Source organism: Ceratotherium simum, chromosome 20, assembly GCF_057802395.1.
Source record: "Ceratotherium simum simum isolate JZ-2026a chromosome 20, ASM5780239v1, whole genome shotgun sequence".
Taxonomy (NCBI): Eukaryota; Metazoa; Chordata; class Mammalia; order Perissodactyla; family Rhinocerotidae; genus Ceratotherium; species Ceratotherium simum.
The window spans coordinates 6,396,366-6,420,952 of NC_141919.1; the positions used below are offsets into that span (position 1 = coordinate 6,396,366).

The 24,587-nt window shown below is 43.0% G+C and overlaps 1 protein-coding gene and 1 pseudogene across 1 annotated transcript in view; both read right to left on the reverse strand.

The window, feature by feature from the left end:
* Positions 1–9,418, reverse strand: part of LOC101400485 (solute carrier family 28 member 3-like) — a 59,518-nt gene extending 50,100 nt beyond the window's left edge. The window contains exon 1 of the mRNA XM_004440827.3: positions 9,326–9,418. Within this exon, the coding sequence (XP_004440884.2) occupies positions 9,326–9,403 (78 nt within the window). The 5' untranslated portion in view covers positions 9,404–9,418. The remainder of the gene's footprint in view (positions 1–9,325) is intronic.
* A 5,349-nt stretch (positions 9,419–14,767) lies between these two features.
* LOC101400214 (dual specificity protein phosphatase 5 pseudogene) lies at positions 14,768–23,929 on the reverse strand (annotated as a pseudogene).
* Between the last annotated feature and the right edge of the window lie 658 nt (positions 23,930–24,587).

Genomic DNA, 24,587 nt, shown 5'->3' on the forward strand with positions numbered 1-24,587 from the left:
TCTCATGCCTTCCCATTCAGGGCCTGGCTTCTCCACATAATGTAATATGGAAAAAAATAGTTCTTGACATGGTAGCTTGGGAAATTATATCCTTTGTGCCCTACTGAATACTCTCCTTCCACCTAACATAGAGTAGGTGCTGGATATATATTTGGGAATGAATGAGTGAAAGAATGAAAGACTGTGAGTGTTCACTTGGAACATCTGGAAAATATTCCCCAACTCTCAGTCTGGGTAAGATCACCTTCTTATGTCATGAACAGCAATTTTACAAACTGTTTGTGCTCGTTTTCCATTGTTAACTAATTTTAACCAAACAGTAGATCTCTGTTTCCAGCTCCTAGCATAATGCCTGGCACAATGTCAGAGCTTAACAAATTTTTGTTGAGTCGATAAATGTCATGCTTTATGTCAAAGAGTTTTGGCTGTTGGAGCAAACAAAGCCTGAATTTACAGAACCAGGAGACTGAAAGGAACTTTGAGAAGTCTTCAGTTACCTTTCCTGCTTCCCACCTTAACTATTCCTGCTAGCCATCTATTTTGTTCCTGAACACCCATGGGAGCCTTCTTAACCATGTGACTCACAGGATTTTCATAAGAAATTTCTATCTAATTCCAATGACACAAGACATGCATAATGTGATATTGTGATTTATTGTAAGTATATATCTGGTCTTCCTTCTCTTTTCTGGCACAGAGCTCCTAAAACCACTGGAATTTTCTAAGTGATGAGAGTGATAAATGTGTCTTTTGTCATGTTAATTAGGTGGCCTTGGGTAAGCACCTAGGTAACCTAAGGATGGGGGCTGGTTGCGAGGGGTGGGGGGAGAGGGGGGCGCGGGAGACGACCCAACCATGTGATTAGAGGGTTGGAACTTTAAGTACCATCCCTGACCTCCTGAGAGGGAGAGGGTCTGGAGATTGATTTGAATCACCAATGATCAATGACTTAATCAATCATGCCTATGTAACAAAGCCTCAGTAAAAACCCAAAAGGAGGGGGTTCAAAGAGCTTCTGGATTGGTAGACACATGGAGATTTGGGGAGAGTGACACACCTGGAGAGAGCATGGAAGCTCCAGGCCCCTTGCCCACACCTTGCCTTATGCATCTCTTTCATCTGGCTGTTCCTGAGTTCTATCTTTTCATAACAAACTGATAATCTAGTAAGTAAATGTTTGTCTCAGTTCTGTGAGCTGTTCTAGCAAATCAGTCAAACTCACGGAAGGGATTGTTGGAACTTCCAATCAAGCCAGTCAGTCAGAAGCACAGGTGATAACCTGGACTTGCATATGGTGTTTGAAGTTGTGGGGGGCGGGGGGCAGTTTTGTAAGACTGAGCCCTTAACCTGTGGGATTTGACACTATCTGCAGGTAGACAGTGTCAGAATTGAGGTGAACTGTAGGACACTCAGCTGGTGTCAGAGAATGGCTTGGATTTGTGGGAACCCCCCCAACACACACACACACACACACACACACACACACACACACTGGAATTGGTGACCAGAACTTTTACATACCATCTTTTTTTTAACTTCCTTTCAAAGGAAAAACAAAGAATGATTAGGGTTGCCAAGACCATAGGTGACTTCTGAGTCGGATACCTTAGCCCATGTGTGGAGTGGAATTAGCTGCCTCCAAATCGGGATCCTGTCTTTGAGTGGAAATCACACTGCACCATGTGTGCCTACACCTGCAATCTGAAGACAGAGTTCCAAACTTCTATGGCATGATGGACACTCTCGGTTCATACTCACAATTCTCTGTTCTGTATAAAATTCCAAATACCTCCAACTCTTATTTTTTCAATTTGACTAATAACAGTTTAGCTAGTATCCAGGACTCAGCTCTCATCAACGTCAACAGTGTCTGGAAAAGATGGGTCAACAGGTACCATCACCCTCACTTTAAATTGAGGGACTGTGGAGTGGAACTTTTGTGATCAGTAGTGAAACAAACAACTAGAGCCTGGTAACCAGTCTTGGTTCTGTCCTAATTGAGGTAAGAGTGTTTTTCTGAAAAACTCTGCTGCCTACTTTCTGAAGGTTGGGGATGTGCTTGCAGAACATATTTCCTTGTAAGACAGTTGAAACTGGTGTTCCCATGGCTGATCAGGGGCTTCCAGTCATTACTGACACGACATCTGCATGGAAATCCTTGTAGGACCAGAGATGGATAACAAACTGATCTTACTCCATGCAATCAACATGTAGAGCCTCAAAAGAAGCCTCTGCAACTCAGGATGGCATCTCTCTTGGGACATTCATGCTAGAAAAAAGTGGCATTTAATCTCCCTCTTCTCCTTTCCTTTTCCTATGACCATTAGATGGCTGAATTCTTCCCCCCATTTTGGTAAAAGGCAACAGTTATGGCTGAAAGGCTCAAAACTTTAGTCCTTGCTCTATGCATGACTGATCATCCAATGCATTCCAGCCTAGGGTACATTCACTCTTCCTGAAACCAGACATGTGGCCAGAACCATTCATCACTTCATCATACATACTCCCTTGTGACATGCCTGACTTTGCTGTTTGAATATAAGGTTGGTGACATGAGCAGGAATGGTGGAATAAGGACCTCCAAAACTCCTCTCCTTCATTAAAGCAATAAGAACACATGCAAAATTGTCAAAATAACTTTTTTAAAACTCTGGAAATCAAGCAGTCTTGCAATAATCCAGAGAGTGGTTTTTTTTTTTTCCCAAGTAAAACTACTGAATCTCAGAATAGCAAGCTTTATGATGTTTTAATTCCCTAGTCATATGCCCCTCTCCTCAGACTCATGACAAACTTGGAAAACAACAACTCTGCAATCACAATGAAAACTAGCAGCCTAACAACCTATGGAGGGGCCAAAATGGGGTTGGCACTGCCATCATTTGACTAGTCTTTCAGTTCCTTACAAAATCTCACTCACAAAGCTTGTCTGTATTTGATCTGACTCACATCTCACTCAGTACTATTTCCCAGGGGGCAAGTGTTTAACCTAGGCAGCTGCCTGAGGTGGTGATAACAGGTGGAGAAAACAACAAGCTAGGCAAAAATTTAGAGGAAAAGCTGGGGAGTGAGATATCCATAAAGGGCTTTCAAAAGCTCTGACATTCCTGGGAATCTAGAAGCCCACGCACATGCCAGGGTTGTGTTCATGCCTGGGAAAGACCTGAGAAGGACCAAAGCTCTCATCTCTGGCTGATCTTGAGACAGAAGCAGGAAGTAAAGGTGAACGTAGAGTTGTAAACTGCCTGCCTGAAGACTGAAGGCAAGCCCCCCAGCATGCACACAGAGCCCTCAGCAGAGACTGGGAGATTTATTGGTTCCAGGCACTTGAAAATTTATGTGTAGTCCTTAGCTGATCATTAAGCTAACTGAGCAGAGACTTTAGTGGCCACAAATGACAAAAAATACAGACTATATAGAATTAGTTCAAAGTCACTAAACAAACAGTGACAACAATAACAACAACAAATCCTGGGGAAGAAGGGATGTATCTGTTTTCCAGAGTTGCCACATTATTTAAAATATCCAGTTTTCTTTTAATTTTATTTATGTATTTATTTTTTCCCCCAAAGCCCCGGTAGATAGTTGTATGTCATAGCTGCACATCCTTCTAGTTGCTGTATGTGGGACGCGGCCTCAGCATGGCCAGAGAAGCGGTGCATCAGTGCACACCCGGGATCCGAACCCAGGCCACCAGCAGCGGAGTGCGTGCACTTAACCAGTAAGCCACAGGGCCGGCCCTAAAATATCCAGTTTTCAACAAAAAAATTGTGATATATGCAAAGAAATGCAAAAGAGTGGCTCATACACCTGAAAAAAAGCAGTCAAAAGAAACTGTCCATGAGGAAGCGTAGATGTTGGGTTTATTAGACAAAGATTTTGAATCAACGATCTTAAACATGTTCAAAAAGCTAAAGGAAACCATATACAAAGGACCAAAGGAAAGTATGAGGATAATACTGTCTTACCACATAGAGAATATCAATAAACAGAATCAGAGCCTCAGAGACCTGTGGGACACCATCCACATATGCAGAGTGGCAGTCCCAGAAGGAGAGGAGAGAGAAAGAGGCAAAAGAATATTTGAAGAAATAATGTTTGAGAACTTCCTAATTCATGAATGAAAAGCATTAATCTACACAATCAAGAAGTTTACCAAGTTCCAAGTAGGATAAACTCAAAAATATCCACACCTAAACACATCATAATCAAAATGTTGAAAGACAGAGACAAAGGGATAATCTTGAAAGCAGCAAAAGAGAGGAAGCCCGCATATAAGGAATCCTTAAAGAGATTAACAACTCATTTCTCATCAGACACCATGGAGGCTAGAAGGCAATGAGATGACATACATATTCACAGTGCTGAAAGAACAAGACTGTTAATCAAGAATTCTATATATAGCACAACTATTCTTTAAAAATTTGAAGATATTACCAGATATATAAAAACAGAATTCACTGCTAGCAAATCTTCCCTATAAGAAATACTAAAACAGTCATTCAGGCTCTAATGAAAGAACACCATACAGTAACTGAAATCTATATGAAGAAATAAAGAACAACAATAAACATAACTACGTAGTTAAATATAATGTATTTTTATCTGCAACCCCTTTCTTCAATCTGATTTAAAGAACAATTGCCTAAAGCAATAATTATAAAACTGTGTTGATGGGCTTATAATGTATAAAGATATAATTTGTATGACAATAGGGTAAAGGAGGGGAAGGGAATGGAACTATACTAAGTTTTGTATGTTACTGAAATTAAATTGGGATTAGTCCTAACCAGATATTTAAAAATTGTGATGTGAATTTTAATCCTTAGGACACTCTCCAAGGAAATAACTGAAAAAAATATACTAAAAGAAATGACAGAAGAATTAAACTGGTATACTAGAAAATATCTATTTAATACCAAAGAAGGAAGTAATGGAGGAATTGAGAGGGAAAAAACATGAGATAATATGAAAAATAAATTGCAAAATAGTAGATGTAAATTCTACCTTATCATTAATTATATTGAGTAAAATGGATTGATTCTTTCAATTTAAAGGCAGAGATTGGCAGAATGGATAAAAAACATAATCCAACTACAGTCATGTTTAACTTAATGATGTGGATACATTCTGAAATTCATTGGGTCATTTCATCATTCTGTGAACATCATAGAGTGTATTTACACAAACCTAGATGGTATAGCCTACTACACACCTAGGCTATATGGTACTAATCTTATGAGACCACTGTTGTATATGTGGTCCACCATTGACTGAAACATCATTATACGGTATATGACTGTATATGCTGTCTAAAGAGACACACTTTAGATTCAATGTCCTAAATAGATTGAAAGAAAAGAATAGGAAAGGTATGTCATGCAAATAGTAATCAGGGAGAGCTTGAGTGGCTATGATATCAGACAAAATTATTTTAAGACAAAAATTGTTACTAGAGGCAAAGAGAATTTTATAATGATAAAAGGGTCAATTCATGAAAAAGAACTAAAATTATAAATATATTTGCACCTAATAACAGAGCTTCAAAATACATGAAGCAAAAACTGACAGAATTCAGAGGAAAAATAGACAATTCAACGATAATAATTGGATACTCAACTTTCAATAATGGATAGAACAACCAGAGATGATCAGTAAGGAAATAGAGGAATTGAACAATGCTATACACCAACAAGGCCTAACAGACATATACAGAACACTCCACCAACAACAGTAGGATACACATTGTTCTCAAATGCACGTGGCACATTCTGAAGCTAGACCATATATTAGGCCAAAACAAGCGTCAACAAATTTTAAAAGATTGAAATCACACAAAGTATCTTCTCCAACCATAATGCAATGAAATTACAAATGAATAACAGAGGAAAACATGGGAAATTTATAAAACATAAAAATTAATAAACACATTCCTAAATAACCAATAGATTAAAGAAGAAATCATAAGGGTAAGTAAGAAATAATTAATGAAAATAAAAACATAACATACCAATGTTTATGGAATGAAGCTAAAGCAGTGCTTAGAGGGAAATTTATGGCTATAATTGCTTATATTATTAAAGAAGAAAGATCTCAATCATTAACCTAATCTTCCACTGTAAAAAAACTAGAAAAAGAGCAAAGTAAACTGAAGCTACAAGAAGAAAGGAAATAATAAAAATTAGAGATGAAAGAAATAGAGATTAGAAAAACAATAAATAAAATCAATGAAACAACAAATCGATTCTTGAAAGGAACAAAATTGACAAATCTTTAGTTAGACTGACAAAGAAAAAATGAGAAAAGATGCAACTAATGAAAATCAGGAATGAAAGTGGGGCCATTATAACCATTTTATTACAAAAATACAAAGGACATTAAGAGAATACTATGAACAATTGTATGCCAGCAAATTAGATGAACTAGATGAAATGGGCAAATTCCTAGAAACACACAAATTACTTAAACTGACTCAAGAAGAAACAGAAATCTCAGACTTATAACAAAAGAGATTGAGTTAGCAATAATAAACCCCCCAACAAAGGAAAGTCCCGACAAAAGAACAAGGGGTAAAAAAAAAACAAATTACTAAAATCATGAATGAGGGAGGGGATATTACTACTGATCTCACAGAAACAAATCTAAGGTTGTTACTTGACTTTTAATTTTATGACTTAGTGGTCAGGTCCTTAAAGGGCAGGGATCATCAGATTTTGTGTGTGTCCTCCAAAACCAAAAAATATGGATCTTACCTGAGCCATCCAATACAATAGTCACTAGCCACATGTGGCTACTGAGTACTTGAAATGTGATTAGTGCAAGTGAGGGCCTGAAGGCTAATTTTATTTAATTTTAACAAATTTAAATTTAAATTTAAAAATGGACACTAGGTTCATTTACTGGAAAACATTTAAGTATGTTTGGAATTGGGTATGAACTGACTTTTTCAATTATAAACTTTAAGAAATCTAAATACAGATCAAGTGTTTCTGATAAAAATCTAGCATTAGAATTGGCATGTACTGCAAGTGTAATATGCACACCGGATTTTAAAGATAGTATGAAACAAAGAATGTAAAATATCTCATTAATAATTTTTACATTGATTACATGTTTTAATGATAATATTTTTAATATATTATGTTAAATAAAATATTTGCATTCATTTTACATTTTTAATGGACTTGTAGAAAAATTTTAAATTACATGTGGATGCACTATATTTCTATTAGACAGTGCTGCCTTAGCCCTCAGCAAATATCCACATTGATCCAAATTGCTAAGGATTTCCTGTTTTCTTACCAATGACTTAACCACTGATAAGCAAGTGGTTCCTCTTTTTCAGAGGGAACCATTTCAGGAATGCTTGAATGAGGAAAAAAAAGAAATCCCTGAATCCTTCCCCTCTGAGATGTCATGGAATTGACATGGGTTACAGTCATCTGGGCTGTTTCCCCCCAGAAATAAGTAAGTCTAAGTGTCATCATACAGATTTGAGGAAAGAGTAGAGAATGTATTTTGTGTGTGTGTGTGAGGAAGATCAGCCCTGAGCTAACATCTATGCCAATCCTCCTGTTTTTTGCTGAGGAAGACTGGCCCTGAGCTATCATCCGTGCCCATCTTCCTCCACTTTATGTGGGATGCCGCCACAGCATGGCCCGACAAGCGGTGCGTCAGTGCAGGCCTGGGATCCGAACCCAGGCCTCCAGCAGCGGAGCCCGCGTACTTAACCGCTGTGCCACGGGGCCACCCCCAAGAATGTATTTTTTTAAACCTCCTTCACGAAAGCAGACTATTGTCCTGTGCTTTCTGTGTGTTAAATCACTTGTGGGAAAAACAGAAAAGCATCTGGATAGCTCCAGCCGAGCTGGTCCTGAGCTATGTGAAAACCTTCTCAATAACCCGAGTGTGATTCATGTTGACCTCCCCGACTAGTGTGTTGGAAAAACAATATCCTTCTTCTTTACTTTGCATAATTACTTCCAACCTCAGAACTTTTATATTGAAAGTATCTGGGATAGAAGTCTCTGTCAATGTTCCACACCTATACAACCTCCCAAATTTTGACTTACATTTAACAAACTCTCCCAACCTGACTGGCTCTCCAGGCAGTTCACGGAGTGGGTCAACCTCTCTGTGTGTGTGTGCAGAGGCTCATTTCCCGTCTAGTCCCCCCTCAAGACTTTCATAAGTGGGTCCCACCCAACTGTCTTCAGAGCAAGCACGGGCTCTGTGCCTCTGAGGGCCTTGATGCTTGATACTTGATGAGTAAGACGGATGCTTACTCACAGGCAGGAGGAAACTTGAACTGGGATTCTAAAGAATATCCTTTAGTAAAAATATTCTTTCAAAATTGCCTGAATTTTCACCCTTAGAAATTCTGAGCTTTATCTGACCTCTCTTACTGTCAACTATCATCTCTCCCTCTTCTCTGAATCCTTCCCCCTCCTCCTTTTGAAGACATGAGACTGGTTTCCATAACCCAGCTCCACTGGTGCAGGCCCCCTGGCCACCATCTGACAGAGGCTCTGGGACCTGGTTTAAGAGAAAGGAACCCTGAGGATCTCGATTCCTGCTCTTCTTTCTCACCAGTTCTGTGGAAAAATGTCTGCAGGTGAATACCGTATCCCCGGATGAGCCTGTGAGCCAGAAACAAAAGCAGAAGACAGTCTGGTTTCTAAACGACAGGGCAAGTCAGGGATCAAAACATGTTCCATTAGGGCTGGCCCCGTGGCTTAGCGGTTAAGTGCACACGCTCCACTGCTGGCGGCCTGGGTTCGGATCCCGGGCGGTGGCCGGGTCCCACGTACAGCAACTAGAAGAATGTGCAGCTATGACATACAACTAACTACTGGGGCTTTCTGGGGAGGGGGGGGGGAATTTAAAAAAAAAACAACGTGTTCCATTAAAAGAGACTTTTCAGGTTTGTCAACTCAAGAAGAACTCAAGAAGGAAAAATAATAGGCTTAAAGAGTGTTGTTAAAAACCTTATCGTGGGCCGGCCCCGTGGCTTGGTGGTTAAGTGAGCGCGCTCCACTGCTGGCGACCCGGGTTCGGATCCCGGGCTCGCACCGACGCGCTGCTTCTCCGGCCATGCTGAGGCCGCGTCCCACACACAGCAACTAGAAGGATGTGCAGCTGTGACACACAACTATCTACTGGGGCTTTGGGGAAAAATAAATAAATAAAATCTTTAAAAAAAAAAAAAAAAAACCTTATCGTGTCCCAATAACCCCACTGCTTTACTTAAGAATCTTGCCAAGGAGGCAAGGAAAGAGCATTATTTCCCTTTGCTTGGTCTTAAACATGAGATGGAACTTCTGCTCACCTGGAAGCCAGTGTTGCTGTAGCCCTCGGCTCCCAGGGCTGTCATGTTCTTCAGCTCCATGATCTCTTTGCTGCTCATGGATTTGGCTGGGCTCTGAAACCTTCTCAGGTGCCTGCTCTGGCAGTCCTCCGTACCTGTGAAAACGAACACAGCCTCTGCTGATGTCAGAATGCCACCTGCTGTTGTAGGGACCTGGGCGCTGTCTCAGTTTGGGAACTTCAATAATAATCCCCTGGTTGGGGCGGGGCGGGAGTGCGGGTGCTGGGTGGAGCCTTCCAGTTCAGATCCACCCACCTCATTGATCTTTCTCATTATCCCCATGATTGCCTGCCCATTTTCACTTCAGGGAGAAATTCTTCTACTGCACAATACAGAAAAGGATACTTTCTCTAGTCACGAGTGAAATAATCTATTTCCTGTGGGTGGTGTTGGAGACTAGGGGTGGTGGGGGTGGCGGGGAAGGTAAGGGTCAGCTGCCACCAAGTGACCACCATTCTGTGCCAGGTACATGCTCCGCACTTTATATGTGGTGGTCATGGTTTATCTTCAGAACCAGGGAAAACTGAGGTGTGGGAAAGTTAACAATTTGCTCAGGGTCATTTTGCTAATAAAGGGACAATGAGAAGTCAAATTCAGGCCTGGTGGATTCCAAAGCCTTTTCACTACATCCCTGTCTGCAGACTGGGTGGCTTTTAAAAGCCCAAATCCTAGAAATGCAAATATGCAGCAGATAATTGAGAGGTGACCAACTGCTCACTTAATAAAAGGATTCTTTGCTTTATGAAATTAGTCGCTGTAGGATTCTTCAAGACAGCAATTTCCCCTAGTACATTTAAAATGAACTGTTATGTATCTATTAATTATTATAATTGTGTGACCTGTGTGGAAATGTGGAAAACACTTATGATGGGTGAAAAACTAGAATAAACTGAATTACTGCATAAAGAAGGCAAGAGAATGGAATATCAAATACTACTAGACGTTATTTCTGGGTTGTGGTTTTGCGGGTGGTTGTTATTTTCTCCTTTATACTTTGCTGAGTTTTCTGTAAAGATCACGACACTCTTATTCTCATGATGTAGCCAGATACGTATATACATAATGGTTAAGAGCTGGCTGGAACCCTGCTGCCTGGATCGAGTCCTGTTCTACCACCTCTGGCAGCAAACTCAGCTCAAGAGCCAACCCAGCCTGCTGACGTGTTTATACGGCCCGAGCTAAGAAGGTGTTTAGATTTTTAAATGGTTGAAAAAAATCAAAAGGAGGAATATTTTATGACACGCAAACTATGTGGAATTCAAATTCAGTGTCCATAAATAAAATTTCTCTGGAACACGAACATTCCCATTCATTTATGTGCCGTCGATGGCTGCTATCGCTCCACAAGGGCAGGGCTGGGTAGTTGAGACAGAGACTGTATGACTCTAGAGGCTAAAATATTCACTACCTGGCCCTTTACAGACAGTGTGTGCTGATCCCTGACTTACCAGCCCTGTGAATGTGGACAAGTTACTGTGTTCTCCAGGCCTCAGATTCTTCACCTACAAAATGGGGATAGTAGCGCCCATTTTTCACTATGATAGAGATGACAAAATCTGTTAATATACTTAAAATTACATGGGATAGTGCCTGCATGTAGTAAATTCATTGTTATAAGGTAATGCTTATCTTAAAATGTTTTTTAAAAAGTGCCGTGATCTCTAAACAGTGTCTGCACGTGTTTTAGACGCATGCTTTCTACCTGAAGCCAGGCGCACCTGTGGGTGAGCAAGTGCTACGCTGCACTTGCACAGGAAAGCATTGCAACCCTGCCCCCCGCCAGACGGGGGGTCAGGTCAGCCTCTCCTCAAGCCCCTCCCCCATGCTGACACTGTGGGAAAGATGATCTCTGACTTCTCACTTTGTGACCCAGAGCCCTATTCCAATCCTCACCATTTATCAGCACCATCTGAGGTTTCTTCATGCTGTAGCTCTTTATTGATTCCCGCTGATGGATGGAGACACGGGGATCTTTATCAATTTCCCCCACAATTGTGATGATGTGCCATAATAAGTAGTCACCATGTCACTAAATGTAAAAAATCTGACTGGAAGTGATGAAGAGAGATACAGATAATTAGAAAGCAGGTAATGAGGGAAACTTGCATCTTAAAATTGTTGGAAGAAACCAGTTGTTGCTATGGGGGGTGTGGGGGGGTAGGGACTGTACCGATCTTAGTCTCTGCTCTTTCCCGTGCCTAGCATAGTGCTCAGAACAGAGTAGGCTCAAGGATGAACAGCTTTTCCATTGGCCAAAGGAAGAAAATGGAAATCCCTACATTCCCTTGTATCCCAGGGAGACGTGTAAGTTGCACTGAGTTGTTAGGGAGGCCAGTTCACACTGGCCAGCCCTCCCCAATGACCAGGGCTGGGAGGAGGGTGAAGTAAGCAAAGAATCTAGGGCGCAAATTTGAGGAGGCACCCACTCTCAGTGTCAGGCAAGTGCAGGGTCAGCACCTGAGAGTGAGGGCCTCTTAAATTTTGCTCCCCAGTCACCTTGTCTAGCTCAGCCTGTTCCTGGGCCTGCCTAAAACTATCTATGGGTTTGTTTTGGATGAGTGTAACATAGCAGTGGACAGCACAGGCTCTGGACTCAGTCCAGCTTCCAATCCAGGCTTTGCCTCCTACTAACACTAACTAGCTGGAACCTCAGGCAAGTTACTTCCCAGTAATCTCTCTAAATATCCGTAGTTACCTGCACAACGAGGGTAATAGTTGCACGTGTCTTACAACCAGCCTGCTGTGAGAGTTAAATGAGGTGCTGCCTGGGAAGTGTCTGGCATGTGTAGTAAGAATGCATACACTCAAGATTCCAGGGGAAACCTGGCAGCAGCTGCCCACAAAGGCCACCTAGAGTTGACTTCTGGGGCTCAGTAAGTGTCTAGAAGAATGTTACCGCCACACCTGGTCACATAAGATTAACAAAGGGAGTGAAGAAATACGTTGACGTTGGCCTGGGTTACGGTAACGGCAACATACTACTTGCAGATGAACAAAGACTTTCCAGGAAACCCATTCTGGAGTCTGAGAAAACGAGATTTCCAGAAATAAAAATCTTCTCTTTTAATTTGTTATGATCCGTTTGCAATGTTCAGAGAAAAAGACTGCTGTATGAGTGATCTGCAAAAACCAGTTTCATACCGGCCTGAGTCTGTGTATAAATTTCCCCATTCTTACCCATAACAGGGGTTAGCGATAGTGCCAGCTGCAGTCTTCTGATGTGATCAGGTGAGTTAATCTGGTGAGATTTAAAGGTTTGAACACATAGGCACTGCTTCCTAAGCACCACAGTGCTGGTCATTCTGTTGTGGGAAACATTCTTTGTCTCTTTTCGTGGATGAGAAAACAGGACGTGGTTCATGAGGGAATGGTGGGTGGTTTTGGATGATCAGCTAAATAAGGCTGCCACTGGAAAAAAATATTGCAATCTCGGGAAAAGAGAACACTCAAATATGTTTTCTTCACTATTTTGTGACCATCATGGCAAGAATCATGAATGGATGCTAAAACTAGCAGCTGGAAAAATTTGATGAGGAGAAGGACACTTACGTAGCCTCTCAGTGTCTCCCCCAAAATGGCATATTAATCAAAGACAAAGAATAACAGAAACTTTATGTTGGGGAAACCTGGAAGACATCATCTTAACCAAATGGTCACCAAGAATGGGACAAAGCGACAGCATGTGTCTCCCCATATGATGCACTAAGGAGGCCACAACATCACTTCATGGTATTCCTGCCCAAAATGTATAACCCAAATCTAATCATAAAGACATTAGACCCAGTTGAGGAATATTTTACAAAATAATTGGCCTGAATTCTTCAAAATTGTTAAGTTCACGAAAGACAAAGAAGGCAGAAAGGCTATTCATTCCAGATTACAGGATACCAAAGATACATAATGAATAAATGCAACATATCATCCCGGAGTGGGTCCTGGACCAAGGGAAATGTTTGTTATAAAGGACAACAGAGGGACAATTGAACAAATTTGAATTTGGTCACAATAATGTATCCATGTTAAATTTTCTCATCTTGATAATCACACTGTGGTTATGTAAGAGAATGTCCTCAAGTAACAGACATTGGAGTATTTAGGAATAAAGGGAATGATGTCTGCAATTTATTCCCAAATGGTTCAGAGAAAAAGCAAACATGTCAATGTATAATTATGAGATAATAAAGCAAATGAAGTAATATGTTAATGGTGAGTCTGATTAAGTTATGGGAGTTTTTACATTATTCTGCAACTTTTCTATGTTTTGTACTATATACTATATTTTGCACTATAAAAAACAATAACAACAAAAATAATAACAATAACAACCATAATAACATATTGTTTTTCTTCATATTTGTATGGATTTTTGGAAATTATTGGCTTTTCCCCTGGAGAAATAACCTACAGATAAAAAAGAAGTAGCACCACATTGGGAAATCTGCAAATCCCAGAAGTCAATAGCTTGAAGACAGCCCGTAGGGACAGGGAAGAAAACAAGTGTCACAAGAGGCAAACAAGCACATACAAAGACAGCAAGCTGAGGAATGACCGTTTTCAGTGCCACTGACCCGGCATACACAGTAGGTACTCTTTTTCTCCTGACATCCTCTGCCATCACCTCAAAGGGCTGATTTTCGGTCGGTGGTCTGAAGAACTCCTTTCAAAATGATACCAGAGTTGCTTTGAGGAGACATGCAATAAGAAAGCTTCGTGAATAAGAATTATGCCAAAGTCCAAGGTCGGGGAAGAACCCACAGTGAAAAGGAAACTGTCAGTGTCTTGTTAATGTCTTGTTAAGCAATAAGAGTCAATGTCTTGTTGCTTCAATCAACCGCCTCCAATGAACCCAAGAGGGAATCTCAAAAATGTTTGAGGGTTCAAATCAGCATATACATTGTGTCCCTACAAACCCTCTAGGGTTACTTTCCTAACTAGACGGTGATTAGCTTATGCCCTGATGCAACAGAGACAGAAACGGAGGCTGCCAAAGTTAAAATAATAAGGTGGAAATTGTGCTTGCTTCAAAGTGAATTGGCTTTGTAGCTGCCTTTTCTCCTAGTCTATCAACTCCTTTCTCCCCTGTTGCTGCAGGTATTTATTGCCTTACACTTGAAATGAAAAGGAGAACTTTGAAGTGCAAGGACTGGGCAGTCCTGAGAGGGCAGGGCATCTGGAAGTACAAGAGTCACACATGCTGTGCTCTCAGAATGGTTTCACCTTCCTTTGGTCCCGAGAACCTATCCCCGAGGTCAGTCTGAAGTTCGTCTGCAAGCCTGGTGACCACTCCCTATCCCGGATGTGGGACAGAGTGAGGTCTTCAGTATTGCACAGGTAGGAAATGTCCAGAGTCTAAAAAAAAATCCCAGTTGCTGGTGGGGCTGGGCTGGTTCTCCCATCCCAGGTTTAGCAGGATGTGACCACGGCCCTGGGGCTTCTGCTGAGCTCTGAGACTGTGGAGTGGGTGGGCACTGGTGCCAGCATGGAGGTAGGGCATGTGCAGTAGGAACCCTGCATGTCAGGGCCCAGTGTCTGCAAGTGGGCTATAAATGAAGAGCCAGCTGCCACCCTTGGCAGGAGGGAGCCTGGGGATGGACGTGGAAGCATGTCAGATTCACACTGCAGGAGATGGCCCATGAAGCCAAAGTTGGGCGAGATCACACTCCTCTGCTTGATGCAATCCAAGGCCTCCTTCAGGCCAGCTGCTTGGTCTTCATGAGGTAAGCCATGCAGATAGTGGGTGATCGGGGGATCCCAGCCTCACAGTGGACCAGGACCTTGCCTCCCTTTCCCCTGACACAGTCAATGAAGTCTATTGCTTCTTGAAAGTGGGAGCTAATGTTAGTCGTGTGGCTGTCTTCTGCAGGGATCCATTGGTAGTGCAGGTGGGCTGTGCAGGCCTCCCATGTCCACTGAGAGACACTCAGTAGGACCATGATGTGCAGGTTGGTGAGGATTTTGCATTTGGATGCGTGGTGGGCATGCAAAGTCGAGGCTTAGAAGGATTGCAACTGGGCCACCCTGCTCATAAGCGAGCCTGTAGCTGATGTCGAGCGCTGGTTTCCTGCACTGGCTAATGAGGGCTTTTTCATTTCACCCTTCCCTTGTCAAATGGGTCTTCCATCCACACAACACTCAGGAGACTCCGAGTAGAAAGTCTCATATCCGCCTTTGAGAAAGCAGACCCATGGGGCTGTGGCTGGCTGACCCTGCCACTTAACACCCCAGAAGCCCAAATTTACATTTTTTAAGTCTCTGAAACTATATATTATCCAACATATTTCCCCTTGTGTGCTTAAACACAGATTCCATGCAAATTTTATTATTTCAGTTCAGAGTTGGGTAAGATTTATTTACCAACAACAACAAAAATGCTGCTATTCACAGGGGTTAAGATTGTTGGCGTAGGGGTTTCCTCTTATATAACATATCCATAAAATGGTAAGATCTATCAATACTAGGTCAACTATATGGCTCAGAACTATAGAGATGCCAAGCAATTATCAGTGACATTAAATTTAAGGAACTTAGGCATGAACCCCAAATGTTATAAATTGGCCTTAAAATTTTCTAAGTCTAAAAGTAAGTGTTTAAATCACATCTTGAGCTCACTTACATTTTCAGCCTCACCCATCTGTACCGCTTATTTCACATATTGGCAGAAGCTTGAGCTAGTGTCAGGGCTCTTAGACCAGGTGCTAGAGCATCTGGAAGTTGTACTATTTGACTGGGAAATGTGGATATTTAATTTTATTCAATCTCCTGTGCTAGAAACAACTGAAGAGCAGAAAAGGACTATGTCCTACATATGCAATGAAACAATCATAATCACACATACACAAAACTATGTAAAATTACACAAGAAAACCTCAGTTTCTAAGTTTTTCTGTTTACTTTGTTACTTATCATTGGCTTTGCTAGCATTCATTAGCATGATTCAAAACTAATCATTCCAGGTGACTTCTATTCATTCACTTAATCTAAATTTTAATTACTAAAAGAAAAGAACTCCTATTCCCAGCTTCCTCTTATGAGGATTGAAATACTGAGATATTGTTCGCTGGTGCTCTCTGTTAGTGGAGGAACAGGGCAGAACACCCGCCCTCGCCTCATCTTGTTCTACTCTCTTCCTTGCTCACAAACCTTCCAGGCCCTCCAGACTATGTTCTGGCCTTGGAGCATTTGTACTTGAACTTGAACTGGCCCGTGGACTGGTTCTTCCTCATTGCTCAGCTCTCAGCTCCTCAGCAGGGCTGTCCCCAATCCTCTTGCCAGCCCACTAGTTGAGGACACTGACTGTTTTGTGCACGATAGAATCCCCTGTGCCCGGGAAGGGGCTTGGCCTGGAGGCAGCTCAGAGAGTAGCTATATGGAGCTCTGAAGGTCCGGAGCTCGGCTTCTGAATACGATCCCCCTAAAAGGAACCAGTTGGTGCACCTAGGACTCCTTGTGCTAGAAACAAGGACGCTTTCACACCTCGCTGAGGTTGCATCTACAGGATACATCTACAGGAAAAGGGCTTCAAAAGTAGTCCAAGTTGAGGCGATTTTAACATAAAAAAAAACAATGTTTATAGTGGATTGAAAACATCAAATGTGTGAAAATTCGTGAGTCTGTAATGATTCTTAAAAAAGAAAACCCTAGAAAAAACCCTCATAATTGTCATCGTTTAAGCAGTTTTAATTCCTTACTGCGAAAGTAAAGGGGAAAGGAAGCATTTACGCAGGAATTACATTTCAAGGTAATCAAATAGCCGCAGCTGATGAGGAGCTATACTCGATGCAATAATGCCAGCAGCAAATATAAAAGGAATGATAGGATTTGAAAAGCATGATTTGGAGGCCCCTTGAGCAAGGACAATCAGTTGGTGTTAACTTATTGAGTGGACAGTTGGTGGGATGCTGGACGTTGTATGGAGCCAAAGTCGCGGCACACAGATGACACTCTGGCCCAGGGAGCAGTGAAACAGCAGAACGAAGAGACCAGGCCAATCCCAATCCCAATGGACAATCTGCTGTCAGGGGGTCCACCAGGTACCATGAGATTCTGACGTGGGATCATATGAGGGACATATTCTCACTTCTGGTTTTGCATCTGTATGTTTTGGTCTGAAACTAGACTGCCTGGTTCTAATCCTAATCCCCCCACTTCTGGGATGGAATCTTGAGCAGTTTTTGCAAACTCGCAAGAGCCTCAGTTTCTTAGACTTCTTATGGTTTTGTGAGGATCTACTAAGAATATTTGTGAAATTGTTGGACCAGGGCTGGCACTTATAATACTCAATAAATTAACTATTATTATTAATGTAAATACTCCATTATTTCCTGAATAAATGAAGACTGCAGCCATAATAGCTATATATATCTCTATATATCTCCCCTCACTCTTCCCCCACCCTAGTCCAGCCCATGACATTCTGGACTTCCAGTAGGGGGTAATTTGAGAACCCATTAAGGGGTCAGAACCCAGGCTCCAGACTCTCCCCTCATTAACCCAACTGCAGGACCTGAGTGAGTCACTCAAGGGCTCTGACCCTCAGTTTCCTCATCCCGAACCTGGAAGAGAGGTGGGCAGAAGGGAGGTTGCCTCAAATGTGTGGCAGAGGGGGAAGAAAGTGATACAGACCAGATAGGAAGGTCTTAGTCAGCATGACCGGGTTGTAAAACTCTGGGAGAGGATGTATATAAAATAAAATGTGATGGTTCCCCCACTCAGTGGGCAGCACACTCACCTTATTTTTCTTAAATTTTGCAAAATAAATCTGATGGCTGCCCTGTCTTTACTCCCTCCGGGATTTAGTGAACAAATATCTGTTTACTAAATTTTTTAAATTTTTTGTGATCATAGTTCTTATTCCAGAATAAGAATTCCATAGCACAGATTCTCTTGTGAAACGGTACAATGTATTATTGGCCGAATAGATGGCCTGCTTCCCCTGCTGGACGGAAAGCTCCAGGAAGGCAGGGATGTAGATTTTCTTCATTTTTGCATCCCCAGCACCTACAACAGTGCCTGACATATAGTAAATGTTCAGCAAATATTGCTTTAATTGTTCAAAAATCCTTTCTAAGTTATCAGCTTGGATGTTGATCACTCTTATAAAACATGGGGCTTAGGTTGGCAGCCTGTAAAATGGGTGTATTTACTTGTCTCCATCCAAGACTGCTTTGAGTCTGGGAAACTCCAAATCTGTTTCCAAGTGTGGGTAAGAGGCCTGATGTAAGTCCGTGTAATATGCGTCCCTCTACACGGCAGGTTGGGTTTTCCCCATAACACTCCCTTTGCTGTCTTGGTCACAGGAAGCAAGTAGAAATTCTGATTGCCAGCTCTGCCTCTCTTTGTTCCCTCTAAATCAGCATGGCTGAACACAAAGGAGCCTATCAAGGCTGAGAACCTCAGGGCCTCTAGAGTGGGGTGGGGAAGGGATCAGGGAGCGGAGACTATGCTTAGCACAGCCTTGGCAAGAGAAGTGCCTGGTAAAGAGATGTCACACACAGTGAACTGTGATGGAGCGCCAACCCTGTCCAGGCCCAAAATAGCCCATGAGCCTCAGAAGTTAACACTGTGCCCTAGACACACAGCCAGAACGTGCTGGAGCCAGACAACCCAACCCAGGCTGTCTGCCTTGAAGACTCGGGCTTTTCCCGCTGTTTCCCTGGCTGCCTTTGGCACCTCCAGCTCCCAAAGAAATATTTACTGAGAGCCTATCATGAGCCAGGCACTAGTCTAGACACTTGGAAGGCATCAGTGAACAAAACAAAGAAAGACCCCTGACCTCATCTACAGGACTTGGAATGCAAGAGAAAGAACCGAAGACCAGGCCAAGAATTTTGCCTTAAGCTCCTGCATGGACCGCTGTCTCCTGAGATGGCGGAGTCTATGGTTACGGCAGCCCTGGGGGCAGAGAAGGAGCTCCGGCTCTTTAAACATCTGTAGACGTGCTCCTTGCTTCTCCCCTTTCCCACCTGAACATTCTTCCACGCAACCCGGCCTCGGCATTACAACCTCTTCTCCAGATGGAGCCTATCTGTCTTTGTATCTCAGCACAGGCTTTATCTCAATCCTTGGTTCAAAGAATGGTGCTTCAAGCACAGTAAACAAGTGCAGGATTTTTTGGGGCAGGAGGGAGCTGCAGTCTAGCATTCCTTGAATTTGAACAGGAGACAGGTAGCAATCAGGTAACAATAAAGGGGTCTGTTTTACCTGTAAGTGCCTGTGGCATCACTACAAACCAGATTGGAAGTACATGAATTAAATTCGTGACAGTGCTTGCCTCTTTAGAGCAAGAGAAGGAAAGCTGGGCCGGTGGCCCAGGCGTCCTTGACAACAGAGTTGTTTATCTGCCTGTACTATTTGGATTCTTTAAAAAAGAAATGTCATAATGCAAATTGGATTGGAATGTTAATTGTCGGTTCTGGCTGGTGGGAACGGGGCTGTTTATTATTTTATTCTCAGGCTTTCTGTGCGGTGAGTATATGGATTAGAACAAGGCAATAGAGGTTAAGAATAGATTACCTGGGTTCAGTTCCAGCTCTGTCGTCACTGATTAGCTGTGTGACCCTGGGTGATGACTCAGCTAACATCTCTTTTTTTCACGTTATGAAGAATGAGTTCACATGGAAAGCATGTAGACTAATGCTTGGCACATAGAAAGAACTATCGAAGGTTGGCTGTTATTGTTCTCATAACTCAGAACCCAGTTATAAGTAATTACATATTAACCAACAAAGAAAGAGTCACAGGACTTTGTAACTGCATAGAAATCTTGCAGTCTTGATCAAAGAAGTTCTGCTAGGGCCCGAGACTCCCTTGAAGTGGGCCTGGTATGTGGAGGTCACCATGAGTCTGAGACCACGATCGAGAAGTGGAGGGAAGCCCTGCAACCCGGACACCAAGAGCATCAGCTTGAGCCCACTCAGTGACGTCCCAGAAACAAAGGCCTTTCCTTGTAGTTCCCGGAAGAGTAGTAACTGATGTACAGGAAGCCTGAGTTCCAAGAAGCAAGACACTAGGCTATTTCCACACCCTTCCGTACAACAAGACCTTTTCTTTTCTTTTGAATGTTTCTTTGCTGCTCTATCATCCATCTTTCAATTATAACTGTTGCCACCCACATGTGCACTGAATTAGTCTCATTGTAGATGTGGATTTTTTAAATGGTTGCATATTTTAAAGGTGAGTAATAGTTTTTTGTCTCCTTTAGTCAGTTTATAAAAGAAATGCATTTCTGCTGTCTTTGCTAAGAGGGAATTCTATCTTACTCGTGTATTACCTCTAAGGGAAACAACTTTTTCCCCACAAGTTTATTAATTTCTGATTTCACATATAAAATAGGAAAACAACTCAGATTTCAGTCTTTAAAGGAAAAAGTTCATGAATCCACATAGACCAAGTTTTCATTCTTTGTAACTTGGATCTTTCTGTATCTTTTGTTTTCTCCACTCACTGTCCTCTCAGATCTCATTCTTTCTTCAAAGGATTTGGATCTTAAACTTGACCTTCATTTCTAAAAAGACTTTGTCTAAATAAATACCGGTGACTGGCTAATCGTCATTGGTAGAAGCAGTTACGGCATGTAGGGCGCTCAATGCCAGTCTGTGAAGAATGACCTCAGATCTAATTAGAGCCTTGTTGAGAGAAGAGGCGACACTCCCTAAATCCACTTCATCATCTGCAAGTCACTTCTTAGCAACTCATGCCTGATCACCCTACAGAATCATCACCCACTGGGGTCACCAGTGGCTCCTTCTCATTGCAAATCCATAACCCCTGGGCAGTCCTCAATTGGATACTGAAGCTTAGCCCTCCTCGGATTCAAGCCGCCCTTTCCTGGTGCTCCTCCTCCCTTGGCCACTCCCTCTGAGTGGCCTTTGTGGCTCCCCCTTCCTCCACTCACCCTTGGAGTGTTCGTGTCCCCGGGGCTTCCTCTTACTCTACCATGGCTGTGAGACTTAGAACTTCTTGGATAAGGTCCATGAATACTATCTCCTGAAATTAAACAAACATTTTGCATGCATGTTGGGATATTGTGACTTATAATAAGAAATATATATTTGGTCTTCATCCCCATTCCTGGTATAGAGCTCCTGAAACTTTTGAAAATTTCTAAGTAATAAGAGCACTAGGAGCATCTTTTGTTGTAATGAGGCGACTCTGGTGGGCTCCTGGATGGCTCCTGGATGGGGGCTGGTCACCAGAAAGACCAAGTCATGATTAGTAGCCTGAAATTTTCAGCCCCACTTCCCCATTCTCCAGAGAGGGGAGAGGGGCTGGAAATGGAGTTAATGATTGATCATGCTTGCATGAGGACGCCTCCATAAAAATCCCAATAGTACAGGGTTCGGAGAGCTTTTGGATGGGTGAACACTTGGAGATGCGGGTGAGTGGTGTGCCCAGGGAGGGCATGGAATCTCCATGCCTCTTTCCACATACCTTGCCCTAAACGTCTCTTCCATATGGATGTTCATCTGTTTCCTTTATCATATACTCTTATAATAAACTGGTAAACAGTAAGTAAACTGTTTTCCTGAGCTCTGTGAGCCTTCTGGCAAATTTAGTGAACCCTAGGAGGAGGTCGTGGGAACCTCTGATTTATAGCCCATCAGTCAGAAGCACAGGTGACTTGTGATTGGCATCTGAAGTGGGAGGGGGAGCAGTCTTGTGAGACTGAGCCCTTAAGCTGTGGGATCTGATGTTGTCTCCAGGTAGATAGTGTCAGAATTGAGGTAAATTGTAGGACACCCAGCTCGTGTCACAGAATTGCTTGGTGTGGGGAACCCCCCTGCAATCTGGTGTCAGAAGTGCTGTGAGTGTGGTAGTCGTGTGAGAGTAGAGGAGAAACCCAGGAGGAGGACTGAGGTTTTTCTTATACAAGTGTCCATATGCGTTTTTCTGGAGAAAGGGTCTTGAGTTTTCATCATCACTCTTAAGAATCCATGACCCCATAGGAACCGGTGGAGAGAGGGTGGGAGGAAATGAAGAAAGCACAGAAAAGAAGTCCAAGTTACAGAAGGCAGGTGCTCCACGCCCATATCTGGAAAGTGCCCACTGGACAGCTCCACCTGGCCGTCACACAGGCACCTCCAACTCAGTGTGACTAAAACCAAAATCAAACTCCCCAAACAGTTTCCCATGCCTGTTTCCTTTCATCTCCACGGCACCGCCCTTCACCCTGTTTCCCACGTCAGACCTCGGTGGAGAGCTCAGCTTGTTAATTTACTCTCACATCTCACACCCAACAATCACCAGTTTTTATGTCTCCCTCCTCAGCTTCTTTCCATTCCTTCAGTGTCTCATCTGTTCAGACACTCACCTTCTCTCACCTAAACCATGGCCATAGTTTCCTTGCCAGCTTCTTGCCTCTAGTTCTTATTCTTTTGGTTCATCTTCATGTGACCACCCAAGAAGTATTTCACACATGGACATTTAGTCCTGTCACTCCCCTGCTCAATATTCTTCAATGGCTCCCCATGGCTCACAGGAAAAAACACCTAAGCCAGGGAGGTAAGCCCTTGATCCTTGCCCACCAGATCCCATTATCTCTCATTCTTTCTCTAGATCATGCTAAGCTTTCCCACACTGCTTTGCACACGTGATTTCTCTGCATGGAACATCACCCTCACACCCTTGCCTCCCCCTTCATTCTCCACATGCAATCCACCCTTCAGGTAAAGCTTCCTCACCCTTGGAGCCGCTCCCCACAAGGGCTGCCTCCTCTGTGATGCCTTCCTGGCTTCTGGGAGTGACATAGGCCAGACCCCTGGGACCTGTTTACCTCCCAGGTACACCCACCTAGGTACATACCTCCAAGTTTCACACCCCCTTATACTGCATTTTCATTTTACACTGGAGGGAAGCTCTCCATCCTTAAATGACTTATGGAAGGCAGCGTATTTGCTTTATGTATAGAGAACCAAAGCAAGATTAATAATTGGAACAAAAAGAAAGTCTAGACACAGAGGTCTGGGCATCCAAATCTTTCCAAGCCAAAAGGGAGTAAAAGGGCTATATGGAGAATTTTAAAACTCACATGTGGGGTTCACTCCATTTCATTTCATTTGTATCATATATTCCCCTGTTATGTGTTGAGATTTATTTGTGCCTGTGAGGATTAAACAAGATAGCCAAAGTGGTATTGCACCCACAGCTAAATGCACTTTGTAGTGATCACCCACGTTCCTTACTTCCTCTGCCAGTCCGTGAAATTCTTGAAAGCAAAGACTGTCTTTTCAAAGTTTTCTCTTCATACCCCAGCGCTAGGCAGAGAACTCCGTACATTCTCCATCAGTGGGAGGAGGTACTCCCACTACCTCTTGCTGTTGTTAAGAATTCAATAACTTTTTGGAATGAATAAGCAAAATAATGAACCGGAAAGAAGCCACTTTCTGGTAATTCTTAAAGATAATTCATCACGCCGTTGAGCAAACAAAGGCACTAGACACTCTCCTGACGGCTGGAGAGAGGATGGTGAACAGCAGCAAACGTGTCCGCGGTGCTAGCTGTGCCCGGCTCTGCTCTAGACTTCACTGCCTGCTGATCCTCGCGGTAGTCTGTGGTGCTGGTCACCATCCCTTTTCATAGATGAGGCAGCTGAAGGAAGGTGAACTAGACAGCCAGCCTGTGTGGTGTTAGAGCCAGACTCAAACCCAGACAGGCCAGGCCCAGTCTGTGCTCTGAGCCTCCGTGTCACACTGCCTCTCCAGCTCAGTCCCTGCCCTCCGGGGACTCTAAGAGCATTTTCCGTTCTAAGCTCGCCACATAGACTACCTCACTCGATCCTCCCAATAACTCTGGGGCAGGTTCTATCATTTCCCCCTCTTTTCAGACAAGGAAATTGAGGCTCAGAGACGTCAAGTAACTGGATCCACATTACTTGGCTAATAAGCCGTGAAGCCAAATCTTGAACCTGAGCAGACACTCCCCAGTCCAAACTCTAACCCTGCTGACCCATTGCTTTTCTCTTGACCCACGCACTCAATACGCTGAAGAAACTCGTGAGGGAACCAGTCAGCGGTTCTAGGCCACCCTGGCTCACAGGTTTGCTGAGAGGCGTCCCCGCTGCCAGCCCTGGAGGCTGTGGGCGTGGCCCGGAGTGGGAGGTGGCCTGGTGGGCGTGGCCTAAGAGCAATCTGGAAAAGGTCCGGAGGCCCTGGATACCCCATAAACCCTTCCCAGGGCGTGGGGAAGACTAGCCAACTCCACACTTTTGAGTTCAGATCTTCCAAAC